Source organism: Haliotis asinina, chromosome 1, assembly GCF_037392515.1.
Source record: "Haliotis asinina isolate JCU_RB_2024 chromosome 1, JCU_Hal_asi_v2, whole genome shotgun sequence".
In the NCBI taxonomy this organism is placed as follows: Eukaryota; Metazoa; Mollusca; class Gastropoda; order Lepetellida; family Haliotidae; genus Haliotis; species Haliotis asinina.
The window spans coordinates 12,192,836-12,211,977 of record NC_090280.1 but is presented as its reverse complement, the minus strand read 5'-3'; the positions used below and the strand labels follow the sequence as shown (position 1 = coordinate 12,211,977).

The 19,142-nt window shown below is 42.3% G+C and overlaps 1 protein-coding gene across 1 annotated transcript in view; it reads left to right on the top strand.

Moving 5' to 3' along the window:
• The window catches only part of LOC137291274 (carcinoembryonic antigen-related cell adhesion molecule 5-like), a 224,105-nt gene that overhangs the window by 83,344 nt on the left and 121,619 nt on the right, over positions 1-19,142 (top strand). The window contains exon 3 of the mRNA XM_067822607.1: positions 8,790-9,134. Within this exon, the coding sequence (XP_067678708.1) occupies positions 8,790-9,134 (345 nt within the window). The remainder of the gene's footprint in view (positions 1-8,789; positions 9,135-19,142) is intronic.

Here is a 19,142-nt window from a genome sequence, read left to right as displayed (position 1 = left end):
TCGCTGTAAGGAGTACCCAACCCGTGGTTCGGCCCCGGCAAACGCCAATCCGTCTTCGGATTTATTTCAAATTCGTTGCAAATACGTTCGTAGACCCGTCTATCGTACGGGTTGTTTGTTGCGTCCCACGCTTTGTCCTGTGGGAGGGGGGCGCTGATCTCTTTAAGGATACGTCTGACCTGGTAGTACACGTGGAACTTGAACACAGACTGACTCAGCGGTCCACGCCGAGTGTCGGTCAATGTCACACCACACCCCGTTGTAGCGCACCACACAGCAAAGTTTAATTGATTCTGCCAGAACTGCATAGGGTTGTTGAACCACGCGTGGACTGCCTTGATGTTAGTCACCGAAAGCTTATACTTATCGAACACATCTAAAAGCTGGGCATTGAAATACAACCCAGGAGCAACCACGATCTTCATGGGGGAGAAATCTACGTCCAGTTTAGGGTAAAACACACCAGGGGAATACATTTTAAAACTATTATATAATAAATATATATGTAATATGTACATAACACTTCCAGGAATAACGAGCGGTGAGGCCGTTCAGCTGACGCACGCGATCGATAACACGTCAGGTCAACTCGAAGTCGCACTCTGCGATATCACCTACCTACCGCAATGGACTAACATTAATATCAGCAACAATAAGCTGTTCGTCAGTGGAACTCGCAGTCAGATAACTGACGGCTACTACAGCGTGTGCTCTCTAAACGACGAGGTCTTCAAACCCCTGGGAGCCGAACTCAAGATGAACGACTCAAACGGTACAGTGGTGTTAATCAACAATGGAAGAAACCCTTTGAGGCTCGGCCGACCATTAGCAAGGATGCTCGGTATGTCTCCTGACGAGATAAAACCAACAACAACCGTCACAGGCACGAAGTTACCCGACCTAGTACCGTACCGAGAGCTGTACATTCATCTCAGTCAGGTGAGCACAACGTACAACATTCAAGGAGGTCACCCTTCCACTATACTGAGAGCAGTGCCGGTGAAAACTGAGAAATACAACGACGGTAGAACCGAGTCGTTTTCACCACGGCAGTATAAGAGATAAACCCAGGGCAACATACCTGAGCTGACAATATCGGTGTTAGATATAAATCATAATCCTGTAAATATAGGATACCTCAGCTTAACGCTTCATGTAAAATGACCAGCGCACAAGGACCCGGAGTGAAAAAATGCGTCAATATCGGGATCTCCGACCTCGGAGACACGCGCGGTTTCGACGCTCCCGGAGTAGATGGTAAATCATACGCCTTGCAACTGAAAAACAACATTTACAAACGCGTTGAAATCCCCTCCGGTGGAACCCTAAGTGATATGATAGATACCACAAGAGCAACAGTCAACACTAAGTACGCCCTTGTCAACACCGGTGATAATAATTGGATAATATACCCATCGTTCGGTGGTAAACTGTTCGACTTAGACGATGTTGAGAGCACTACCGTCGCCCGAAACAAGCCATATATGCTTGTCTTCACCGAAGATGACAAGTGGGTGTTGTTACCCGATAACGACGACTGGTTTCTCAATATTAGACTCGTCTCCCCTTACGTGTTTACGGATAACAAAGACAACCACCTAAACAAAGTCGTGAACAATGGAACCCTGCTCGTGGCTTATGTCCCAACTCAGAGACGTAGCGTAGTCGTCAGCCCAGTCAACACTATGGCAGCCCACATGCTATCGAGTAAACCGGCCATACAAAACGTGAAATTGCAGTTGGTGTCTGAATTCGAAGGTGTGGTCACTATACTAGAGGATCTACCGGCAAACTCAACACTGGTCATTAAAGTCTACCTAGGGGCACCATCGGGGAATAATATCGAGATCGTGAAGGGGATCAAACTCGGGTGGGTGAAACGACACCAGTATCAAGTTTGCAACGTTTACGTGCGGGTGGGTGTCGACTCCAACACCAGTCTGCAGGGGGTCAACGTGATCGTGGAAAACAAGATATCACTAACCAATATCTTCCTGCCTGACAACATACACTTCATGGGTATGAAGTTCACCCCTGAATTATTATCAGAAAACCAGTTGGAAATTATATCGTAATAATATAATAATGACCAGTCATCATCCCAACACTACACTTAACGACCTGGGAGATACGGAGGGATTCGATCAGCCTGGTGAGGAAGATGAATTATATATCCTGCAATTCAAAGACAACGTGTACAGACGGATGTCGTTATCAGATTTTAAAGAGCCCAAATGGCTGATCAACTTAACACTCACCTCACCTTATATCACATTAAGCGAAGATGTATTGATCTCTAAGATTAGGAACAACGGTATCTGGCCCGGGGATTTCATTCCGGAGAGTAAATCATACATGATAACTGTTGGTATCGAAAAACATAAGTTAAAGTCTGTAGGAAAAAATAAATTAACATTTAGCAATAGTGGTTATAGCAGATATCTTCCTAGCATATCAGCCCCTTTCACACTAATCATAGAAGTCTTCTTTTTCTATTTCGACTATGAAAACACCTCAAGAGCACACCAAATTTTACCCGGGGTGTCAATACACTGGTCTAAAGAACACACAGACCAATATTGTCGTATTGTTATACAACAGGATACCCCCACGGGTCCTATAAACCACTTAATAAGTCTCAGTGGGGTTTTTATTACAACAGAAAGGTATATTAGCCTCTCACCTATTACCCTGACTGATAAGATAGATCTTGTAGACTTTAAATTCATTTATAGACTATTAACTGAAACCCAATTAAAATATCTTTCATAATATATATTATAGGATGGGTCTGTACCCAGTCGTAGAGGAAGTAGCGAAGACGTTGGAAACCGTAGATGGGTTCCGCTTGAGGCAGTTATGTGATGTGAAACGTCAACTAGAACAAGACCGTGACACGCGGAAAGCACTATGTAAGAAGTACAATAGAGCTTTCAATATCGTGGACGGGGCTGACACTACCATTATGGCAACCAGCATGGGACTAGGGGCGGCAGGCGTTGGGTTGTTAACCACCATCGTGGCTGCACCTATAGTGCTAGGTTTTGAAATAACAGCTGGGATAGCGGGGGTGTTAGGGTTGACGCTTAAGTTGGTATCACGCAGACTGCATCGTAAGGCATTGAAACACGATGAGATCAGGGTTCTGGCCGAAGCAAAGCTGAACACAGTGAGTGAGCGTATTTCCACGGCACTCTCTGATAGTAAGATCTCAGAAGAGGAGTTTCGTTCAATCCTCTCTGAACTCAAAAAATATAACGGAATGAAACAAGATATTCGATCCAAGTCTCGTAAGTCTGCTATCAGCGAGGACGAGAAAAAAAAGTACATAGAACAGGGGATACAAAAAGCCCAACAAGCCTTTATTATGAACACCAAAGAGATCGTAGGCGGTTCACGTTAAACTGTTTCATCGATATAAACATAACATAGGGGAACACGAGGGCGATAGCCGTAAGCGAGCCACCGATCCTATATGGTCAGTCAAAACTTACAACATAGATAAAGTGGATATGAAAGCCGACGAACCTAACTTGTACTACTTGAGGGATGGGCCGGGTAGGGGTTTTGTAAGAGAAGAATTATTGATCGTACCGTACGGCACAGTGTTACCTCCTACCAAGGCACAGTAATTACCGCCAACTTTTTTGTAGTAGGGGTAATAGTAGCAAGAGCTAAGGGGCCCACCAACGTCTTATTTAGTAAATAAGGCGTTGTAGAGACATTTCTTGAAAGTGAGCCAAAACCCCCATTCCCTATACTACTGTTGACCATTTAGTTCGAATGGAGTCATTTGTAAAGAATGCCTTTATCAGCAAGCAACATGCAGTGTCGATGTTTTTCGATTTAGAAAATGCTTATGATACCACTTGAAGCACGGCATCTTAAAAGACTTACATGACTTTGGTTTACGGGGCCGTATGCCTCAGTTTATAACACAGTTTTTTACTGACAGGCATTTTCAAGTCCGAGTGGATTCTACTCTGATCATTATCATCAGGATCAGGGATTCCCACAAGGCAGTATTTTGTCTGTCACTTTATTTAGTATCAAGATCAATAGTTTAGCTAAAGTTTTAAATGATTCAGTTGATGGTTCACTTTCTATGGATGATTTTAATGTTTCTTGTCGTGGGAAAAATATGCAAAATATTGATTGGCAATTGCAACTGTGCTTAAACAAAATAAACAAATGGTGTCTTGAAAACGGCTTTAAATTTTCTAAATCAAAAACCAACTGTATACATTTCTGCCGCAAATATAAACCACATAAGGACCCAGAACTCTTCTTAAATGGCATTCCCATCAAAGTTGTTAAGGAGGCCAAGTTCTTACGTCTGATTTTCGACTCACCTTTAACTTTTCTGCCGCATATTAAATACCTCAAAACTAAATGCCTGAAGGCACTTGATTTATTGAAGGTCGTGTCTAATTCAAAGTGAGGCGGTGATCAAGCTACCCTTCTACATCTATATAGATCACTTATCCGTTCGAAGCTTGATTATGGCTCCATTGTATATGGTGGAGCATCAGTACATCATCAAGGTCTCAGACTTTGTCTTGGCTCCTTTCGTACTTCACCTGTTGACAGCCTGTATGTCGAGGCTGATGAACCATCCCTTGAGCAGTGACGTATCAAATTAGCCTTACAGTATATAACAAAACTACATTCCAATGAGTCAAACCCTGCATATAACTGTGTTTTCAATCCTCTCTATGAGGATTTATACAATACGAAATCTCCTGTTCTTGGTTTAAGAGTAAAACCACTTATTTTTGCTGCCGGCATTGATCTGGATACTATAGCTCCTTCCCACCTTCTTTCTTCTCCTCCGTGGCAGTTGGTTAGGCCCCAAGTGGACCTAACATTGACCACATTTAAAAAATAAAAAACCTAATGAATTACAGTATAAACAAGAATATAATCAACCAAAACATAAATATTGCAATTATAAATCCTTATTTACAGATGGGTCCAAGGACGGCGGCGCAGTGGCTTGTGCTAACGCCATCTTAATGGCTCTTAAATATATCAAAACACACTATAAACATAAACAGTTTATAATCTATTCTCTCTTTCTTGCCTTCAGGCTATTAAAAATATTTGTTGTAAACATCCACTTTTAATCGAAATTATTGAATTGCATAATGTTCTTGCTACTGGCCAATACGACATCGTCTTTTGTTGGTTACTCAGCCACGTAGGCATTTCTGGGAACACAGTGGCTGATCTTGCCGACAAGGCAGCTCTCAACAAATCTGTGACTCCACTTCTTATTCCATACAGTGATTATAAAACTGCAATTAGATCTTATATCCATGGTCTGATGCAGAAGAGGTGGGACACCCAAGTGGGTATCAATAAATTACATGAAATAAAACCGTATATTGGTTATACCTATTTCGGTTGCCAGTCAAGATTTGAAGAGCTCATCATGCGGCGATGTCGTATTGGCCATACGAGATATACACATGAATCTTTATTGAAAGGTGAGGATCCTCCATTTTGCATCCCTTGTGATGAAATAATCACAGTCAAACATGTCTTGCTTGACTGTGTCGAATATTCCTTCACAAGGGATAAATATCTCAAATCACCAACTATGAAGGATCTTTTTAGTAACGTAAGTTCTCGTTTAATTATTGCATTTTTAAAAGAATTAGATTTTCTAACGGATTTGTAAATAGAGAAATATTTTATGATTGGAGGTTTAAATTGTTAACAAAGATTGTTAGTGGCTGTATCCTCGAGAGGGGTTAAAGTACTGTAAAATTATTGTCCTCCTCAGAGGGTACGTAAGTTCACAAACATTCAAAGTAAATTCAAACTCTCTGTTATTTTAATCGTAATATATGTGTCCTTTTAAATGTATGCCTAAATTACTAACAACTGAGGGGATGGTGTAAATCCAGCTGGGGACCATGCAGGTAGCAAAAGTAGTGTAAGTCCCCATGGTCCCTAGTGTGGTGATCTACCTTCGGTTGTTGGCAATCTATAGTCCATTTTTATGTTGTATTGTCCTCTATAATTAAACTGTTTTATAACTACTTACTAGTCTTAGATGGATATCTGTGATATATACTAGTGCTTTTACTGTTCTTCATCAACAGGGTTGTAGTTTCTTATAGTCATTCATTCTAAAATGTCATTATTACTTGCTCCCTTCGCGATATGCCTGCAATATTGCCGATGTGACGATACAATTTAACTCACTCACTTTTAGCCTTGTCAGTGTTATATTTTGCTGGGTCATAGGGGATTTCTTATACATCTTTTGTCACAGAAAATGATTAACCGTAACACGTACCATCTAAAGATAGGCCTCGATCCTTGTGCAGTTTGTATTTACGGCAAAAGTGAATATTGTTTGTTCTGGATTTTGAAAACTTGAAAGCCACTGTCATAGGCCCATCTTCTGAGTCTGTTAAGGCACAGTTGTAGCTGTCTTTCTATTCCTTCTGTATTTTTACCACAGTATTCTTTGGTATTGGGGATGATAATGGCATTGTGCCACGAGGGGGAAAAGTTTCCAGTTATCCAAATGCCATCAAAAGTATTGAGTAGAGTTTCCAAACTTGAATCAGGGAGGAGTTTCAGAAGCTGATAATGAATATCATCAGCTCCTGCCACAGAGTCGTGAGCCTGCCCCAGAGCAGTGCATAATTCGTGGAGAGAAAACGCTTTGCTGTAATCATTGTAATATTAGAGCTAAAATTGACTGATTTCTTTTCTTGTTGGATTTGGTATCTTAGGGATCTCTGATTCACGTTGCCACACTGGACAAGACTTGGAAGAGGCCATATGGCTATAACAGCAGTTTGAGTGCTTCACTTTTCTACAGCCATTGCCTCATGTGTGTCATCACAACGGTAGCAAACAGCAGAGGAATGACAGAACTTTTAGCAGTTGCAGCACATGAGTGGATTGGGGACGTTCACCTCCACAACTTTGCTACAATAACCTGCTTTAACCAAGTCAGGAATCTTTGCTTGCACGAACATAACGAGATAGGAGTTTGCTGGTTGAAATACACCGTCCTCCTTCTTGAAAGTGAACGGCTGTGACAGCAGTCTTTAGCCATGTTAGACAGGCTCCAGTTCTGTCTCTTATAATGCCTCTCCACTAGTTGTGTTTTTGTGCACTGAGACACAAACACTGTCTCTTGTATTCTTGTATTTTGAGAACATGTAAGGATTGTTGTCTCTGAATACATTCTAGCTATACCTTTCGTGATTGCAAACTGTTTCAGTTGCATAGGTTGCTTGTCTCATGTTTCAATGATCAGGGTGCATGGCCAGTAATCAGGTCGGGAGGGCGTACTTTAATCGGATGAGGAATTGTCAGGGTCTATGTGTCTTCTTTTTGAACCAGGTGTTGGGAAGCCATGTCGTTTGGAATATGGTTCGGCACCCCCCTCTCCTTTCCACCATGTAATGTCAGCAGGTACGATTATATATTGCAGTGGATATGCGAGCGCCAAAGATCAAGGATAAGGGGGTGTTGTACCACAGCAATATTGTTACAGTTAACATTTGCCATGACATAAGGTAAAAGAAATCCCCTCAGAACCAGCAAAACGCAACACTGACGAGTCTTAAATATTCAGTAATATTCAGCAAACAAAAGCAAGATACAAAGATTCACAATAGAGGCTTAATGTACAATGCAAATCTAACATAATGGGTCACAAATATAATGTCAACTCACCAAAGCTTTGGTTTGCCATAGTGAATGTTACATGACGAGCTGTCTGGCAGCAGTCATGTAGGTCAAGCACTGACGAATAGACGGGCAGATTGTAGGCCGAATGATGTACTCCAGGTATCCATGTGTGTCAACACAATAACCAGCCCTATATGTACACAGTCACTAATTCCTGAGTATTCGAGCCCTGTACGTTCTCGCAGGGTCCGGGAGGTAAACACAACTAGTCAAGGGAGGCAACTCTATAGCACTACCTTAAAGGCCTGCCGCTAAAATACTAATAGCACTGAACATTTAAGATACGAAATATGACCCATAATAACTATCACTGAAAACTTGTGACCCAATAATAATAATAATCAATAATACAATGTGCAGAAAATGCACTCTTGTAACAGTGTTGACATGAAAATCTGTAGCTGCCTACCAGGATGGTTCGGTTCATGACACATAGTAATAGGAGATCATCATCACCAGATTGGCGCATGAGCCACAGCCTTCTGTGTATGGAGGTCTAAACTCATTTTCATTGTAACATTCTGAACATGCCTTTGGATGTTTTTCAATACCAAGAATTTGTACAGTATATTTCTCGCACAGGACATGGCATGACCAGCCTGTTGGTAGAATCGAACCTATTCTACCACCTGTCTAGGCAAAGTTAAGAGTCGAAGTGGTTTGTTGGATTATTGAAAGCTATTCTCGGTTTGGGAACTGCTGCATTTATATCTCTTTTATGTATCATACTGTAACTGTAATTCTAATGTCGTTTTTCTCAACCTAGTTCATATTTGAATGGAAATGTGTTTTATATTTGTTGGTTTGACACTGAATTCCTCTACTCTTCAGTCGACACAATCCATAGTCCTTTACCCGTTAATAATTTGCAGGTTTATGAAAGGAAAAGTTATAGGCAAGGGCATACAGAATACCATAGACCCTTGATCACTTTTTAGTTTGGGCAAATATGTCTCAACTAGGAATATATATGGTTTTTAATAATATTCAATAGTTAATGATGATATATTGTATTTCATCATGATAACTGTAAACTATTTATGAATACAAGACATATTTTTCATCAGGGGCATCATATCAGCTGTCCTCCAGTCCTGTGGTAGTGAGGGAGACTCAGACAGCCAGCTTCAGGTGGCAGCTGCCATCTTTAACAGACAGCTCCCTTATCTCTCTGTATGTCATCAATCCGGCTGGAACTGGAGTACTGCTGGTCGACCTAAGAAACAATCAACAGCAGATAGCTCTGAACTACACAGCTCGTATCACCTACACTGGAGACATGTCTGCTAAGCCCAAGGTTATGGCCTTTGACCTCCGCAGTGTTGTCAGTTCTGATGCTGGGAACTACACCTGTGGGAATAATGGAATAACTGACATCATACCTCAGTGTGGACAGAAGCTGGTTATTGTAGGTAAGCAAAGCCGCTTAACAGTTATTTTTTTCATTGTTTGTGTTATACAACTGTTTTATGTTCTCAAATTGAAAGTATCTTAAGTGCACAGTGAATAGTGTTTATATAAATACATAGTGTGTACATTACCTCATATATATAGTACACATACATACAAAGTACATATACGGTCAGACAGTTTTAGCGTTTCTCAAAAATGAAACTGGAAGGATGACTGGAAGTTGTATTTAGAAAACACAGTATTTTTTGAATTTCATAACATTTTAATCATTCTTTTTGAATCCATATAAAATTGTGAGACATAAACTAATCGAAGTCAGCTAAGGAGTCGGTTCTGTTCCTGGCATGGAGTTTGTCTCGACTCTAAAATCGACTAATGCATCAATAAGAAGTTGCAGACATTTGGTGCCCAGTGTTATGCTTGATGTCCAACAAAACTGATTTTTTAAATCTTGTAACCAAGTTTTTGCCAAGGGAGACAACTCCCTAATATCCTAAAGTGCCCACTATTCACGAAACAAAATAAATCACTTCACGTGAAGTCTCTCCTCTTTGAAATGTTAATAAACATAAATGTCAGCTAGTGTCAATATGTAATACTGTAATTAAAAAATGTCTTTGGTGAATAAGGCTTGAAGCTTTAAGTCATAGCGGGAATATTGCTATACTATTACTAAACTCACTCACTCACCCAAATGTGACTAATGTATGTTCGTCACAAAATGAATTTTACTTTCCATGTGTCCGTCAACCCATTCAGTAAATTTTGTCCAAATAACTGGTACAAACAAAGCACACGTTATATAGTTATAGCTGGATCATTACACAATGAACACCATGTTGGTCACTTTACGTAGCCAATCTTGTATAAATAGCTATTAGTGCGAAGAAAGTTATGTAAAATCTTCAACTGAAACTACCTTTTGTCACTGCTTTGTGTACATTTTTTGCAATCCAAGACGGCGGACGCGACCGGTCGCATGTAAGATAGCTCTCAACTCTAGTGGATCAAGCACCAGCGAAGAGCCACCTCCTCGTGGTGGGTGCTGGTTAACGCTAAGCGCTCTTCTCCCGTGTGGACCCGGGACAGAATGTGTCCACAGCACCCCATTGCTGGTCGGAAGAGGCGACTAAATTGGGCAACCTGTTTGCCGTGTGTTGCGTCCCGCACTGTCACGTCAAGCACTGTGCATGGGCTTTATTTATTTGTCATTGCACAAATTTGATTTGAAAATGTTAACCTTTTGGTCTTGGCACAATTGTTCCCAGAAGATGTTTATAATTTTGAACAATAATGCTTTAGACTTTGCCGAGAGTCTTATGCCAGGAGGAAGGGATCCTGGTGGTTGAGGGCATGGGAGCAGGACCGTTGTTCCTATTGCTCAATACACCACTTTGGCCCTGACTTCACCTAGACGGGTGGTTGAATGGGCCCGGTTCAACCAATCGGCTGGTCATGCCAAGCCCTGTGCATGGACTGTGTATGTGTCATTGCACACTTTTGATATTTTTAATTGCTTTGAAATTCGTTCTTGGCACTACTGTTGATTTGTAACTTTTTTATTCTGAATTATGATCATATGAACTTTGCCTAGAGTCTTATGCCAGAAGGCGATGGCTTATGGGCCAGTCTGGTGGATTAGTTATTTATAATTCTTCCGCTAGAGTACATCATCTGAGTATCCTTGGTGCTGCAAGTCGGAGGCCCACTTGCGTTTAGCATTGTCCTTGTGATACTCCGTGGTGGGTGGGGAGCTCAGATGATGAAATCTAACTAACTAAACATGGCTTACGAAACCCCTCAAAAAAGAGCAAACGTCAACTTGATACTGATCCCATTGAAACTGACCACAGACTGCCCAACTCAATTGATTACTGGCCACGTTTTCTTGTTGTTGAGACTATTGACAAGACCCCTTTTGAAGTTGAATCCTTTTGCCGTAGCTAAAGGTATACAAGGCATCGCTGGTGATGTTAAAAACATTAGGTGATTACGTTCCGGGGCCCCTCTGGTTGAGTGTGCAAAAGACAGCAAGCCACCAATCTTATGAGTACTTAATCTTTTGTCGGTATTCCAGTTACGATCTCGGCTCACAAAACACTTAACACGAGCAAAGGAATTGTAAGGGACCGTGAACGTTTGTTTGCTGACATGTCAGAACTTGACATCGCCTCAGAGATGAAGGATCAAGGTGTCCTTTATGTCAAACGATTTACAACCCGTACAAATGATGCTACTGTAAACACAAACACATATCTGTTCTCTGTCTCTTCTCCAAATGTTCCAGGCACACGTGGCGAGCCACCTCCTCGTGGTGGGTGCTGGGTAACGCCAAGACCTCGCCAACACCCCTGTTGTGGACCCGGGGGTATATTTGGTCCACCAACCCATTGGCCGTGGGTTGCGGCCCTGTGTCGGTGGAGGAAGGGATCCTGGTGGTTGAGGGCAATAGGGGCCTGGAACCGTGTTCCTATTGCCTAACACATCACTTTGGCCCTGACTTCACCTAGACGTGTGGTTCAATGGGCCCGATTCAATCAATCGGCTGGTTACGCCAAGCCCTGTGTGTATACATTGTTTTGCACATATTTGATGACGCATAAAAAAAAAATTGTCAAAAGTCTTGGTTATATGTTACCGTTGAATTTTGAACGAACGAATAAACTTGCATAGTTTGCCTAGAGTTGTACACCCAGAAGGCGGTGGCTCATGGGCCAATCTTGTGGAATAATTACTTTTTGGTTATTCTGCATTCAGGTATCCTTGGTGCTGCAAGTTGTACTTGTGGTGGGTGGGGAGCCTGGATGGTGAATCAAAACAAACTCAGTATGGACTACCAAACTCCCACCAAAAAAAACCAAACGTCAGCTCGACAACGATAATGAACAAACACTGTCCAAAGTAACAGACAACTGGCCACGTTTCCTAGTTCTCGACACCGTAGATGAGACACCACTGAAGCTCAACCTTTTTGTAATATCTAAGGGTATATATGGCATCGCAGGCTAAGTGAAGAACACAAAGGATCTTTGTTGATCGAATGCAGTAGGAAGCAACAAGCCACCAACCTGTTGAATACTGAAAGTTTAGCTGGTATCAACGTTTCAGTTAAAAGGCACAGAACACTGAACACCAGCAAAGGTATTATAAGGGATAGAGATCGTTTGTTGGCGAAAATGTCAGAACTGGACATCGCTTCCGAAATGAAAGATCAGGGTGTCACATATGTAAAGAGATTTACCATCCGCAGAAATAAGGACATCATTTCAACAAACACTTACCACTTTTCATTCTCTTCGCCAACTCTTTCTAAATCTCTCAAGGTTGGTTATTGTAATATTACAGTCAATGTTTACATCCCAAATCCCTTGCGATGTTTCAGATGCCAAAAATATGGTCACGGTGTCAACACCTGCACACAACCAATAACGTGTGCTCACTGTAGCTGGACTTCACATGTAACTGAGGATTGTGAAAGTACCGTTAAAAAATGCACAAACTGTTCAGGTAATCATTCATCCATTCAAACAAATGGAAATAACAAAATCAAATTTACTCAAAACATTAGCTTCGCTGATGCTAAAAAGCTTGTTGAATCCACAGTACGAATTGATTCCTATGCATCAGTCATCAGGACACCCTCCGAAAGCTTGCACCCAGAATGTATCCCCTATTTCAGCACGGCTCCTTTGGGAGCTGCATTCGCCGCCTTACACGCGCATCCTGCATGTCTATACTGCGTTTGAAAGCCATTTAAAGCGTGTGTCAGACAGTGTATAAAACGCACACGTTGCACATTTAGTGGTGGAGCTACATGGGTATTAATGTGCGAAATGCAACAAATACCGCAGGTGATATAGATTGGCGGAATTTAGATGAATCTGTTCACCGGCTATACCGGCGTCGTTAATATTTACAACTATAAAGCATTTGCAAGGTGATTCATGTGGGATTCTGGGATAAACTTTTACTGTGGTGGAAAGCCCTTGAAAGTGCGGTTCTGCCAAGGTGTAATGTGCATTCGAGTCGCGTCTGAGAGTCAAGCAATGCGCGCCATTATGTAAATGCATTTGCGCTAATGGCGGGTAAAGTATCCGGCAGCTATAATTTCACGATCCACCATCCAAAATTTAATGTTTAACATGCATCTGAAAGCCCTTGAAAGTGCGGCTCTGCCAAATTATAACGGACATTCGAGGAACATGAGATAATCAGGCAATGCGCGTCATTACGTAACTGTTCTTGTGCGACTGGTAGGTAAAAAACGGGGATCTGGCGCGTACCAGCTACTATTTCATTATTCTTCATCCAAAATGAAAGATTTAAAATGCATGAAAGTGCAGTTGTGCCAAGGTGTGACGTGCATTCGTGTCACATCAGACAGTCAAGCCATGCGCGTCATTATGCAACTGCTGATGGCGGGTAAAGTCGGGGGTCTGGCGCACGTCTCCCGTCAGTGTTACGGCACCTATAATTTCACGATCCATCATCCAAAATAAAATTTAGTGTTTCAAATGCACCTGAAAGCCCTTGAAAGTGCGTCTATGCCAGGTTATAATATGCATTCAAGGAACGTCTTTTAATCAAGGAATGCGCGGCATTATGTAACTGTACTTGTGCGTGTAGCTGGTACAAATGGGGATCTGGCGCGCATCTTTCCTCAGCTGTTACTTTAGCATCAGAAATCAAAGGTGTAAAAGGGGTCGGTTATACCTTGAAAATGTGGATGTGCCAAGGTATACTGTGCAGTCGAATAAACGTTCAATCATATAACGACGCGCATCAAATAGACAAGATGGCGCCATGCTCTGACAAATGTAACTTATCACAAAGGCCGCCTCTGTCTGGCCACTTAATTACTCTGTTGCGGTCGCAACTCCTTATCATCATTATTTTCATAACTTCTTTCAGATCTGTCCGCATGGACTGATTGTATATACACGTTCTTCTCTACCTTCCTGTAAACTTAATTATTACCAGATTAGCTGTATATCACTCGTCTGTGTTCACATCTCCGTACCCTGGAGATGCTACTTATCAGCAAATGTAATTCGTCACCTGCCTTGCTGTCTTATGGTTATAATCACTCAGCTTGGGTAACTTCCTTTTGACATGCCGCTACTTTGTGATTTTAAACTTCGACGCCCCACTGACTTCAACGTTGTGTATAAAATTTCTTTGGCATGGGCAATTCACACCTTTTGGCATGCTCATGCCCCTCCAAATGGACATCACGCATGGAATGGAAATGGACAATTTCCAGTTTCCTCCTCCCCCGTAGAAACATCCGGCTTGGCCATTCCATTGGTTGTCTGACCGCGACGTGGTAATATAAGGGAGTGCACTTCACTGCATTTTCATCACCACAGACCAAGTGTCTTAGTGGATCACTACCAGTCAGCGTTGGCAATCACCATTGGCAAGTGAACTTTACTTATATTTCCTCTCCTTTGTTCTTAATTTCTGCATTTTTCAGTCATTTACGTTGCTCGCTTTAGCAAACTGATACTCAACATTACCAGGTTTATTCCCGAAATAGACATATTGTATAAGCAGTTTATTTCTTAATTTGTCCAAGACTGTGACATCCAGACCCTCTTCTGTAGTGCCCAATCATTCCCAGAAAGTAAATGTCCCAGCAATATAATAAAGTATGCCTTCCACAAACATAGCGGTCGTTTGTCAAAAGTGTAAAACATATTACAAAGGCATTGCGCATTTAAAGCAATGTTATCCTGGTAGTTCTACTCCTGGTCTACACGCCATACACGCCCAAAATCGCCGCCGTAGCGAGTCCTATACTGCTACACAGCTGGTGTCAATGTCAGCTCTATTGGCATTTTGTGGCACATACAGTGTCAACAAAAATCAAATCCGTGATTACATCAGGGTACTTAAACACTTTGGCCACACAATTCAAGGAGAGGACGCATCTGCAGCCTCTCCTTCAACTAGTAATTCAATGCCGAGTACCGGTGCTGGTTTAACTGGGTCTACCAGAAGTGGTACTCGGTATAATTACAAACAGAGTTAATTTTACAAACACTGGCTTATACGATAGTTTCCCTGAAAGTGAGCCAACACTTTCAGTGTTTTATCAATATTTAACCAATATTCTTGAAAATGCAGGGCGTAATGCTGGTGACACGTGTCGCCGCGTTTCTAAGTTTTTCTATTATATCCAAAAACATGTTTTCCCAAATAGTAATATGGCTTTGCTATATTTGAGCACGTAGATGAAATTCATCATTTTAACAAGGTCCTTTCACAAAATGGGGTTTCTGCAGGTGGCATTAAAAATTACATGTCAGCTGTCAAATCCTTTCTCAGTTACTGTCAAACGTATGTTCAAATGTCCCCAAGGGTTTTCGATAATTTGCTACGCATTGTTCATATACAGGTGTCTGTAGCCAGTATAAACGCGAAGAGGTCCGTAAATCTGTTACAGAATTCAGAGATGAAACCAAACAACCGCCGCCCTTTTCCGTTGATCAAAAGGGGTACACCGATCCTGCAACCAGACAAGTGGTGAGGGACATCCTGGACCGGGCCAAGGCAGATCAACTTCCATCTGAGGACGATCAGCGCCTGGTGATGCGGTACTTGTCTTGTAATAATTCAACTTGGGCATGCCCAAAGACCTTTAGTGGCGTCGTGTGTGAAGTTGGCACATTTCAATAAGGCACGGTGTGTTGCCGGGAGGTACCAACTTTCTTTCATGGACCACAAGACGTCCATGAGCTTCCTGGTCACCCTAAGCTTTTCCAAAGATGATTACGACATGTTCAGGGATTGCCGCCAATATGTACGTGGTGACATGCCTGAAGATGCTCTACCGGACAAATCGCCTTTCTTAAGGAGAGTGGACAGCACTGAAGTGGGGAACATGTGTCTCGAGTTGGCCCGCTATCAGAGGACAAGAGGTTTCCTTAAACCCAACTTGGAAAACGAACGGACGACATTTACGGCCACGTATGTTCGGAGAGCTTTGGAGACTGAAGTGGCAAGGCAGCATCCCAATGATGCTGCAAAAAGATGGCCAGTGACTATCTTGCACATGGCCAAAAGACTGTCAATAAGCACTACGCTAAGAAGACTCCCTTACAGGCTGCTAGTGAGTGTGCTTTTGTGCAAGATGTTATCCAACAAGCTGCGGGTACATCAAACGCTGAGGAATCTGCATCGGCGTCGGTGACAACAGATTCCTCCACCCAGCTCCAGCCCCAGCCCCAACACCCTGAAGGTAGGGGGAAGGGAAAAGGGAAAAACAAAGGTACAGGCAAGCTCATAAAGCCCAAAGGGTGAGAAACAAGTAGATCATGGAAAGTAGGGGGAAGGGTGAAAGTAGACCGGAAAGTAGATAAAGCCAAAACCGTAGGATAGAAGTAGTAGGTTATAGCCTGTAATTCCATAGCCTTATGTCAGTTTCGACCCATTAGGTTTGTACAGCAGTAGTAAAGGGGTTTGCTGTTCGAACTTGCTGTTGTGGGAATGGTGCTGGAGAAGAAAAATGGCACTCTTAAAAGAGCAACCTCCACGTGGTGAGTGCTGGTTAACACAAATAGCTCATAACATATTTGTTTCAGTTACACAATTCTTTATGTATTTAATGTGTTATGTCTTTTTCAGCTATATTTTTCTATATCCGTTCTGCGCTATATAAGTCATTTCAAATGCAATGCATTTAAAACGATGTTTCGTTTATGTGGTTCCGCAAAAGCCTATTTCATGATATATTTGGTTCAAACATACAATTCCTTATATATCTAATATAGTATGTCTTTTTCAGCTCTATTTTTCTATATCTATTCTCTGCTTTCAAATGCTAAACACGGACATGTCAAGCTGCAAACGTCTGCGTATTATGCCGCGTGTCCTGTGCGTCGCCAACACCACCAGCGTATGATTCCTTGGTTAATAATGTCTACATGCCTAATGCGACTTATATATTTATTAGAAAGAGCATTTCAATTCGCTTCTGGCGGTGTATGGCATGTGCATGTGCGACGGTGAGCAAAGATGCTAGGCATGTCCGTATGTAATGCCGCATGTCAGTTCCGTCGCAACGGCGCCGTTAGCGGAAGTAGACTTTCGTTCTAATTTCGTTGTCCCTCTTTGGATTTCTAATATCTATGATTCATTTGAAAGGTCTTTCCATGGGGTTTCTGGCGATGTATAACATGCACGTCTGCAGTGTTGTGTATAGCTGTCCGTATGTAATGCCGCATGCTATTTCCGTTTCAACGGATCGGTAATCGGAGGTTAAGTTCGTTGATAATGTTTATATCGTTTTTGCGATCCTAAATGTCCATAATGCGTGTGAATGCCCTTTCAAATCTGCTTCTAACGACGTATCACATGAACATATACAATGCTTTTTGGAGAGGCTACACACGTCCGTATATACCGCCACTTTTTGCGTCCTTTCAATGGCTCATTTGCTCTCGTTTTGCCTTATTGCGTCTTTTTTTTTTTGCTTCTAACTGCAGCACTCTAGTATGTAGCATACATTTTTGGGTATCATTAGAAAGCTCGTCTGGTGGCGGAAACAATGGGGTAAACAGATTTCATCTATTCTGAAAATTGTAAAGTATATTGCACAATTTGTTCGAAAAAATAGTCGTTTTTTGCTGTAATTTAAAAAGAAATACTATGTAACTTCTTTTCTAAAAGTCAGATTGGATGTCAAATTGGATGGTATTGCCAGAAAGCCCATTTAATGGCGGAGGTACATGCAAAATTTCGTTGCTCTATCGTTTCAAATAAAGTAAATCTAAACTTTTTAAAATGTGTACTATCGTCAGGTGAATGTTTATCTATCCAACGTATTCACGTAGTTTTCTACACAAGGGGAACCCGAGCCAGCTTGGACACTGCTCGGAAAATGAATACGTTCCCCGGGCACGAACGTAGACGGGACGGGAACGGCGATGCGGAAATTGCGACGCTGCCCTCTACGTCTGCCCACGGAGGTTGGAAAGATGGAAGTCCCAAGGTTGTGCATAGGGGGATAATTCCGACCTCCACCATGATCAAGCACTTGGTTGACGTGGTGGTTAGCGTGAGTAACGGCGCGCGACGTTGTTCATACCATTCACCATTCGTTCTGCCGAAGACGCTCGATCTATAAGTGGCCATGGTGTAGCAGAACCCAAACCTATCGAGTCTTGACAGGGGGCTCAATGGCGAGTTTGCGAGAAGCAGAACGAAATGCTGGCGAGGGGACGATCCCGAGAGGAGAGGCGATGATGGTAAAACGGTAGCTGGCGCAGGCGAACCGGTTCGAGTCTTGATTCGCCCGCGAGCAAGTGTAGACTCTGCTGACTTTTGCCTAGAGATGGGTGATAGTGCCGGAAGCAGAGCGACATGCTGGTGTTGCATAGCAGGCGAGGGGACGATCCCGAGAGGAGAGGCGATTATGGTAAAACGGTAGCTGGCGCAGGCAAACCCGTTCGAGTCTTGATTTGCCCGTGAGCAAGTGTAGACTCTGCTGAAACCCGTTCGACTCTTGACAGGAGGCTCTAAGTCGATTTGGTGGTAATTGTTCATGCTTTGCCGTGTCAAATCTTTGTGATTCCCTAAGGTGTGGCATATGGGAAATGAGCGGTCTATTGCTGTAGTGTCTACAGCTATTTACGTGAGACATCTACTTGATGGGTAGATGCGACGGCATGACATGCCAGACGGACATTGACGTTTTGTGACCTTTTGTTATGCATGTTGATGTGAAGTGTAGTATGTGTTGTTCACGTATAGCAGCTCAACTGCCAACAGTACTTGAAGAACCACGACCTCCTTCCTACGTCGACTCAAGTGTGCCTTCACAGCAATCAGACTTTGGAATGAAAGTTGTATCCTTCCAGGTTTCATGATTTGTATGATACATTTGTGTTAACATATTTGAGGTATCTGTCCATTATGTACGGCAATTGTATGGTATTCAATAATTCGTGACCTATGGTTATCATGGTGCATGCTAAATTAAAAGAACAACCTAACGCTGTTCC